The sequence below is a fragment of the Cibotium barometz genome, chromosome 13 (assembly GCF_041138505.1).
Source record: "Cibotium barometz isolate CiBa-2024 chromosome 13, ASM4113850v1, whole genome shotgun sequence".
NCBI classification, from domain to species: domain Eukaryota; kingdom Viridiplantae; phylum Streptophyta; class Polypodiopsida; order Cyatheales; family Cibotiaceae; genus Cibotium; species Cibotium barometz.
In genome coordinates, this window is record NC_141058.1 from 11,583,230 (window position 1) to 11,593,691 (window position 10,462).

Sequence of the window (10,462 nt, forward strand, 5' to 3'; positions counted from 1 at the left end):
CTCATTAATACAAAATGATATTTCAAAGTGAGGAGGTTAAGAAGCTTATGGATGAGCTGATGGAAGTAGATCAAATGTAGATGGATCAAGATTTAAAAGAATAGGGAGAAAAGTAGATACAACATCTAATTACCAATCAAGTAGATAGTTCCTACGTCCAAGATGGTGAAGCAAATGCATCAGAAGATGCTAGTCATGTCATGCAAATTAATTGGTCCTCACTGGAAGTAGATCAAAATGCAGAGAAAGCAGGAGGGAAACAGACACCACCACAATTACTAATCAAGTAGATGCTTTCCACGTCCAAGATGATGAAGCAAATAGAGGATGCTAGTGATGTGGAGGATGATGCTTCTAGTTGTGTAGACCTTTTGTTGATATGTGGGGCCATGGATCTTAACATAGACTCATAGACATGTATGGGTTTGATTCAATACATAATTAGTAAGGGGAAACCCGAACTAATTATTATTACCAATATATTTATCTCATTGTTATATAACTTTTGAGGATTGTTAGATTGACAAGTTTAAGTAGAATTTGGATAGTAATAACTATCTTGTATTGTTTGCAACATTGCTCTACTCTCAGGTTTAGAAGATTATCTGAGGGTTTTACAACTATGCCCTCAAGATTATCCTAGGGTTTCAGTACGGCTAAAAATACAGCTAAATACATGGCTAAAAATGCGGCTAAATACATGGCTACCTCATGGCTTGACCGCATGTATAACTGCACCGTGTATAATCACATTTCTAGCCACGTTCATGATCGTGTTCGTACCGTGAGATGACAACCACTTCTCACACTCCCTTTTACTTATTATGGAGCTAGTATCTTGTGATGTTGGATCCATGTGTAATATAATAAATAGACTGGTATAGTATTGTAGCTATAGTGGTGTGTGTTAGTCTTTCTTTAAATGTTCACATAACTACCTCTATTTTTTATGAAGAGATATAGCTCTGTATACAAACTCTTATCCTTCTAAGGATAAGTGACGTAGATTGTCTTTTGTACAAAAAATAGTTCATTGCTCTTGTTTTGAGATCATATCGGTATTTTTTGACCTTAGCCAAGGTATGGAGGACTCATATTTTGTTCTCTTGCATAGATTATGAAATATTATTTGATGTGTGTTGGGATTAATGGTTAGGACTAAACAAAGATGTTCCTACACCAAGTCTAGAACCAAAGTATCAAAGTGGCTTGAAGATTTTCAAGGCTTAATAGGATGTTGTAAGGAGCTATATAGGATGCCCTCAACAAGGGGCACACGAGATAAAAGACGTTTAGTTTTATACACCTAACGAGTCTTGAACACATGCACGTTCATGTACTGTACTCTTGTTTAAAAATAAACACGCCTAGTGGGCACACCTTTTTATTTTCATGAATCAAAAGTTGTACGTTTAGTGTTGTATTTCATGCTCTGATTCGGTGCTCACATAACCCAGTTCGTAGTGTAATTTTCTAGGCTGAAACTTAGAAATCCCGGCTGAAATTTGATGTTGCCTTTAATTTTAATGGTTGAAATTTGCATATTTTATTTATATATCCCGGCAATTGTACGATTTCTAGTGATTTTCAATTCTAAATCCCAGTTAAATAAGCCTATGCATTGCCTTTAATTTTAAGGGTTGAAAAAAACATTTTTTTCGAGGAGTGCTCTGATATGAAACCTGGAGGTGTTGGGAATGTATGTTGAGAAGCTCACTTGATGTAAATGTACTTCTTTTACTTGACTAGGCATTTGAGATCATAGTTAGAAGAATAAAGAATACTGATGTTTTGGTTACATCGGGGCGTCTAGAAGATGTGGCGGGGCCTTATAGGTTCTTGGTTTTTAATTAAAGAAAAAAAAGCAAGGCCTAAGGTGAGTTATTGAGGAAGACTGTGAAAAAAGCAATGAGTTATTGAGGAAGACAGGCACAAGTGGTCTAGTAGTAGTAGTAGTAGTAGAGGTCGAGATCAAAGGAGAGGATCCATCGGGCAGGCATAACCGGCACGATCTCGACGAGGCGATTGGTGACGAGGCCGCGCGCGAGGAGGAAGTCGCCGGTGCCGCCAACGACGGTGAGGGTGCGCACTTCCTGGGCCTCCACGATTTGGCCCATGATGGTGAGGGTGCCCTTGTAGGTGCCATCGTCGATGGTGGCGGTGAAGGTGTGGAAGAGCACGAAGCCTTTCTGGCTGTCCAGCACGTAGAAGCCCTGCGCCACCCCAGCCGACGCCGAGCGGTTGGAGGCGCCCAGCGTCAGTGGGGCCTCGAAGGTGGTCACCACGCCGAAGGAGAAGGGGTTGGAGAAGTTGCCCGGAGGGGGCGAACTGTACACCGAGGTGAAGTAGGTGTTATTCACGGCCGTGCTGTACACGGTGTTGTGGAGGTAGAATCTGTAGTGGGACGGGCCGGCCTTGATCTTCTTGTTGTGGCAAGACGCCGGCGTGGCGTTGAAGCTGATCAGCGCCAGTAGCAGGCATGATGCGAGGAGCCAGCGGCTGGCCATATTGCTGGTAGCTGGGGGCTTTTGAATACAGCGGTGATCACACAAGAGTAACTCGCTTGATCAGCCTACAGGAAAATTATTAATATTTGGGAAATCTAAGGAGGACTTGATACGATGTGCAGTAGGCTCCCATATATTAATATTTGGGAAATCTAAGGAGGACTTTGTGCTGTTAGCTGGGGGCTTTTGAATACAGCGGTGATCACACAACAGTAACTCGCTTGATCAGCCTACAGGAAAATATTAATATTTGGGAAATCTAAGGAGGCGATGTGCAGTAGGTTCCCATATATATATATATATATATATATACTATATATAAAGTACAAAGCCGGCAAATTGGGCTGGCCAATCCGTCAACGCTAGTGGGTTTTTGTTTGGTTGTGCTTACTATGAAAGGAGCATCAAGCTACGAGCAATAAGGCCCCAAAACGTTTTTTTGTGGGCATCAATTAATTTGTGTGCGTCTTTTGTAGGTTTGATTAATGTTCTTTTTGTGGTTAATTAATTATTTTGAGGAATAGGGAACCCTCATAATTCGGGTGATTATTAGTTTGATTGCTTTTCTTTAGAATGCATAGCCACATTGTGTGGGGTTTCCGCACGGTCTCTCTCGTGCTTGCTCCTGCATGTTGTACGCCTAACCGCTCTCTCTATTAGACCAACGTCCTTGACGATGGACTGTTCTCTCTCGGAGTTCCACCGAGCCTTAAGGAGGAGGAGGTGGGGGTGCTTGTTGGGCGCGTTGAGTGGGCTGGGTTTTGGAGGTTGATTGAGGGGGGAGAAAGATGTGGAAGGTGGTTGGTGAGGAGGAGGGAGGGACGTGGAGTAGGAGGAGGGGCAGTCGGACGAGCATGAGATCGCTGATGGGTTGTGGAGGTGGGCGAGCGGGAGAATGGCAAGACATGGAGAGAAAGGGATGTGGAGGCGGTCTCGCGAGGTGTAGAATGGTGAGACGTGCAAGGGGCACCTAAGGTCTTGCGTTAAATAATGCCACGTCAGTGGCATTATTCAATGCACCTAACGTGGCATTATTCAATGCACCTACAATAAAATCTGAGTATTCACCTATGAGCATAATATATAGAAAACAAATATGAATCAAACTGTGAGTATAATATAAAGAAAAGATGAAAACAAATAAGCATGTTTGGTTATATTAGTTCTTCATGTTGCATATACTAAATAATTTTTACCTTGCCTTGTCAAGGGCGTCTCTCTTTTTCTCCCTCCCCTTGCACCTCCCTCTCTCTCTCTCTCTCTCTCTCTCCCTCTCTCCCTCTTTTACTATTTTGCTTTTATTATTCCTTTCATTTATCAGCATATCTCTTCTCTTCTCTTCTCTTCTCTTCTCTCTCTCCCTCTTTTACTATTTTGCTTTTATTATTCCTTTCATTTATCAGCATATCTCTTCTCTTCTCTCTCTCTCTCTCTCTCTCTCTCTCCCTTTGCTTGTCTACCATCTTTCTCTCTCTCCCTTTGATGTCTACCATCTCTCTCTCTCTCTCTCTTACTAGTATGTTTGTCTTTATTATTTTCTTTGCATGTGTAATTGGCATGTCATTCTCTCTCTCTCTCTCTCTCTCTCTCTCTCTCTCTCTCTCTCTCTCTTTTTCGTGAAATGGTGTTTTATATTATATGTAAAAAATGTACATCAGCCACATGGCTCACACAGAACCTATGGCCCCAAAAAAACCCCCACAAAAGATCCTCTAAAGGATCATGACCATGCAAACCTGTACACTAATAAGAAAGCCTCCTAGCCAAATAAGCATCCCAGACAAAAGCATCAAAGATGAGCCAGCCAAGCTGCCGTAGACCATAACGAAATAACATCTGCATCTAGTAGTAGCTGAGCTGAGAGAAGAGAAGAAAACTGCCAAAGCAGCAAACCGCGGATACGTAGAATGTGCCCATGTATTCCAGACAAGGAATCAAAGATGAACCCATTCCATGTAGTCCAAATATGCCAAAGTCCTGTCCATCTAAGGAAATGGAATATCACAAGGTGACTGTCCGAAGTAATGACTTGAGGACAAATCCCAAATATCCACTGATGAGCCAAAACAGTAGACCTCTCTACTGCCTCCCAAATGCGAGAGACAAAAGACCAAATCTGATGGGCCACTGGACAACTCATGAACAGATGCATAACTGTTTCAGTGCATGTCGTGCAGAAGAAGCAAGAGGCCAATGTAATTTTACAACGGCTGAGCTGATCCCGTGTAATATGAGTATAATATGAATCAAATTAACTATGAGTATAATATATAGAAAAGATGAAAACAAATAAGCGTGTTTGGTTATATTAGTTCTTCATGTTGCGTATACTAAATATTTTTTACCTTGCCTTGTCAAGGGCATCTCTCTTTTCGTCCCTCCCCTTGCACCTCACGCTCCCTCTCTCCCTCCCCTTGCACCTCCCGCTCCCCCTCCCTCTCTCTCTCTCTCTCTCTCTCTCTCTCTCTCTCTCTCCCTCTTTTACTATTTTGATTTTAATATTCCTTTTATTTACTAGCATATCTCTTCCCTTCTCTCTCTCTCTCTCTCTCTCTCTCTCTCTCTTTCCCTTTGCTTGTCTACAATCTGTCTCTCCCTCTCTTACTAGTATGTTTGTCTTTATTATTTTCTTTGCATGTGCTGGCATGTCATTCTCTCTCTCTCTCTCTCTCTCTCTCTCACACACACACACACCTTATCTCCCACTATATCTCCCTCCCTTTCTCCCTGATTTGTCCCTCACCTCATATTATTCTCTCTCTCTCTCTCTCTCTCTCTCTCTCTCTCTCTCTCTCTCTCTCGATCTTAGGCACTCAATGAAAGAAAGTAGCTAGCCTCATTAGCCTAGATTAGCCTAGAAAACGTGGATTCAGCAAAGATTAGCAAAGATGAAAGATATTAGTCTATGATTAGGAAAAGAAAGGGTAATTTCCATTAGGAAAGCGATTATCCCAGTTAGCCCCCAATTATGGCTTATGTTGGTATATATACATGACCACCCCTTTCACACTATAATTATTATTGTCCATGGGCATGGTCCATTGGCCTTGAGCCCAATATTCATATGAGACCATCCACTTTCTTACAAACCATTCCCACCCGAGACGTTTTGTCCTCAAAACCATTGGTATGTACGACCACAATCCACATGGATGGAGTATATGTGAATGGACTCATGTCAAGCTTCAAGCTCATGCTCACACCATGTATGGGAAGCCAAAATTACATGTATATGGCTGTAAACTGCCCAAGAAGCCTTCAAAACAAGCCATAATGTCTACCCCATAATGGCATAAGAACCTTGTGTAGCTTCCAAGCATTAAGCATCCAAAACCCGAGGATATAGGGCTGTCCACAATGAATTTGCAGAAATTTCCAGCAAGCTAATTCGTTGTTCTTGACCCTTGTTGGACTTTCAAAATGCATCCAACAACCCTTTAAACCCTTCTAATGTAGAGGCGGGTTGCTAAGGAGCTTCTTCCTTAGGTAGTCCTCGCCATTTGACCAAATAATCCACTAATGTATAATTGTGAAGGACGCTTGATCTTGTATCCAAAATTGCTTCTAGCATATACACAATTATGCCCTCCTCATTCATAGGAAGCTCACTTGTGAGTATCAAACTCACATCTTTGCATACCGATTTGCAATTCATCTTTGATATGTCCCACTATCAGCTAAAACATGTGCCACCCATTCCATTTATGTATGCCGTCAATCTCTAATATACTTGCACATATTATACTTGTCATGATGAACACACATAGGAAACTTTACTCTTCTTTGATCCACCTGGATTATCCTTGTCATGATGACCACACATAGGCAACTTCACTCTTCTTTTGATCCACCCAGATCAAAAGGAAATTCACTTCCATTCTTTACGTCTTCCCCTTCACTCCTCTTTGATCCAAGTGGGTCAAAAAGAAATCCATCAACTCCATGTGCAAATGTATAAATTTACATATATCCATCGTGTGCATAGCATCCACTCGGATCATATGGAAATGAATCTGAACCACCCGTACTCATAAGAAAACTATAATTGATGAAGCTCTTCCTCACACTGAAGCCTTCAAAACAAGTCATAATGTCTACCCCATAATGTCATAAGAACCTTGTGTAGCTTCTAAACATCTGAGCATCCAAAACCCAAGGATATAGGGCTGCCACAATGAATTTACAAAAATTTCCAGCAAGCTAATTCACTAATCTTGACCCTTGTTGGACTTCCAAATAGCATCCAACAACCCTTTAAACGCTTCTAATGTAGAGGCGGGTTGCCAAGAAGCTTCTTCCTTAGGTAGTCCTTGCCATTTGACCAAATAATCCACTAATGTACAGTTGTGAAGGACACTTGATCTTGTACCCAAAATTTCTTCTGGCATATACAGAATCATGCCCTCCTCATTCATAGCAAGCTCACTTGTATCAAACTCACAACTTTGCATACCAAATTGTAATTCATCTTTGATATGTCCCACTATCAGCTAAAACATGTGCCACTCATTCCATTTATGTATGCCCTCAATCTCTAATATACTTGCATCTTTGCAAGTGTAGCCATATTATCCTTGTCATGATGAACACACATAGGAAACTTCACTCTTCTTTGATCCACCCGGATTATCCTTGTCAGGATGAACACACATAGGCAACTTCACTCTTCTTTGATCCACCCGTATCAAAAGGAAATTCACTTCCATTCTTTACATCTTCCCCTTCACTCCTCTTTGATCCAAGTGGGTCAAAAGGAAATCCATCAACTCCATGTGCAAATGTATAAATTTACATGTATCCATCATGTGCATAGCATCCATCAACTCCATGTGCAAATGTATAAATTTACATGTATCCATCATGTGCATAGCATCCATCAACTCCATGTGCAAATGTATAAATTTACATATATCCATCATGTGCATAGCATCCACCCGGATCATATGGAAATGAATTCGAACCACCCATACTCATAAGAAAACTATAATTGATGAAGCTCTTCCTCACACTTATGCTAGGGTCAAAAGGATATGCATCATCATCATCATCATTTTGGAAGCATAGGTATTATGGTCACCATCCCATGAATTACCATCATAGACCTCCCATGAGTCGTCTAAGTTTATATTTAGATAAACACCATAGATATCCTCATAAGCATTGTAACCCATAGCATCTTCCGCATAAATGCCCTCATCACTACAAGAGAATCATTGTTTTTTTATGCTTAGTTTCCACGCTTGGTTGTGTCGTTGATATGTGCGTCGAAATAGGCATCGAAATATGCGTGGAAAAAGTCGTCGGAATAAGCGTCGAAAAAACAGTCGAAATTTTCCTTTTAAAAAAAAGAACTTACATATAATATCTGCTAGTTCCCATCTTAGGGTGTGTTTTAACCTTCTCTTTCTACCTCTTTGCAAGCATATGTGTCTATGAGAGAGAGAGAGAGAGAGAGAGAGAGAGAGAGAGAGAGAGAGAGAGAGAGACGATCAGAGAGAAAGATATAGATAAAGAGAGAGAGAGAGGGGGGGAGCTAAGGGAGAGAGGAGGATATAAATTCCATCATGCTCTTTGAAGGAGAAAAAATGCTAGCTCCTCCTCCTCATCACTAAGGTGCAATTAAGAAAGTGCTCTATTTTACAATGAAATTAAAGTTCATCATCAACTTGCTCATCCTTAGCGAGATCCATGGCTCCAAATAAATCTATTTCTAGAAATACTCCATCATTGTTGTCAATTGGTGGAGCCAGTTGTCTTGTAGTAGTAGAAGGTAATTCATCATGTCATCATCCTCTTCTAGCTCTAGCATGAGATCCGTCGATGCATCATGATCATACTCAGCTTGAATCTCTTCTTCTTCTAGATTATCTCTAGTGTCTATTTCTCATTCAAGATGTATTTGCTCAATGAGTACACCTTCATCCGTCGATGAATCATGATCATACTCAGCTTGAATCTCTTCTTCTTCTAGATTATCTCTAGTGTCTGTTTCTCGTTCAAGATGTATTTGCTCAATGAGTACACCTTCATCCGATCCTAACTCCGCGTGTGAGCCTCACCTATTTCCTCAACTAGTATGTCATCTTCTTGTTCTTCTTCTTGTTCAATAGGTGCTAGTGGTGTATGCTCACCTAATTCCTCAACTAGTATGTCTTCTTCTTGTTCAATAGGTGCTAGTGGTGTATGCTCAGCCATCACATGATCTCGGGGAAGTTCCTCAGCATATCTGGCAAACAGTCAACTGCTATTTTCACCTCTTCAAATATTTGTTTTCCATGTGGATTTACTTGGATCACAAAAACAACCATTTATGATCTGTCGAGTCTTCCACAAAGATGACTTGCTCACACTGCTATGGTAGCACAAATGTGTCCCTTTGGTCAATCCATATCTTTGTGCGGTCTACTTGAAGAAATCCACACTTGTCTTTGCGTACAGTTACTTGCGCCCCTTGAGTTACCAATTTGAACCATTTCACATAAAAAATGAACGTATCAAACTTTCTGAATCCAACCTTGATAATATCTTGGATTGTTCCACAATAATCTCGCATGCCTACTTCAGTATTGCCATCACTTGCACTTGAACGACTTTCTTGCATGAAATTAGCCTTCACACCACAATCAAATGTTGTTCTCTTTTTATCTATTCCTTCTACTCGAAAGTGACGTCCGAGTGACCAAATTGCCCCAAACTTATGATACTGTAAGCACAATAAATAAGTACTTTTATTATATAAATTCACGAAAGCACAACATAAAAGACAATGCGTAGATATCTCTAACTCACATACATGGAGATCACAACCATATGCAAGCTCCTCCTCCTCATCACTTACACTACAAGACAATGCTGCCATACACGCGTTTCATACACGCGATAAATTACGAACGCGTGTATGGTCGCGCCTGTATTTGAATAGAATCGGGCGCGTGTATTTTAGCATTTAAGTTCGCGTGTATGTTTGCATTTATCAACGCGTGTATAAACGCGCTTATATACACGCAATAATACACGCATCTATACATGGTAATATTCACGGATTAATACACGCTATTATACACGGATTAATACACGCCACTATACACGGATTAATACACGCATGGCAGAGAAAAATTGAATTTCTTTACAAAATTAAAAACTATTTTCTTTAAACCATCTCATAGTACATTACAGTATACATCATTACACAATCCCACTACATGCATTTACAACAATGAAATATATTCAAAAATAAATCATGCATATGAGATGATAGAAATGTCATCAATTTAGAACGTACAGTGACGGATTGGTTAGGGTTCGATCTCATCTTCAATAAGATCCATCCTTGCTAAACGATCAACATCAATATCCATTTGATCAATTTGTAAGGCTACGATTAAATTTATTCCACTATCGATATTCTGTACTCCATTGATAATGGTATCGATGTCCTGATCATCCTCATCAACATCACCATCATCCTCAATGGTAGGGTCATTCTCATGATCATGAGAAATGGCATGCTCATCCTCATTATCATGATCATCTCTTATTTCTTGATCATCGATCACAACATCTTCAATGGCATGTTCGACATCATCTTCATTGCGGCTTGTTGCATCCTCCATATGCTCCATATCAGTGAATGTATTATACATCACTTTGGAACGTGGTGCAATAGGGATGACATACCACCATTTGATGTCATGCACCATTGGTAGATAGATAACCTACTCAAATACACATAGTACAGTAATTAATTAGCATATCAAAAGTCAAGGTGTACGCGAGCTTAGATATATATGTACATGAAACACATTAGTAAAAAAATGCATACCTGCTCACATTGTTGTGGCAATACGAGCCTATCTTTCTTTGTTTGCCAGAACTTTGTAGAGTCAATAGTTACATATCCACTTGCATGGCGTTTTATCGTTGCATCAGGCCCTTTTTCCACCACGTTCATTTGC

The 10,462-nt window shown here is 40.5% G+C and overlaps 1 protein-coding gene across 1 annotated transcript; it reads right to left on the reverse strand.

Annotated features, from left to right (window-relative positions):
- Nucleotides 1–1,799: 1,799 nt before the first annotated feature.
- LOC147632370 (dirigent protein 6-like) lies at nucleotides 1,800–2,689 on the reverse strand. The gene has a single exon (XM_086806850.1). The coding sequence runs from the start codon at nucleotides 2,505–2,507 to the stop codon at nucleotides 1,941–1,943; it is 567 nt and encodes a 188-aa protein (XP_086662976.1). The 5' UTR covers nucleotides 2,508–2,689; the 3' UTR covers nucleotides 1,800–1,940.
- Nucleotides 2,690–10,462: the final 7,773 nt, after the last annotated feature.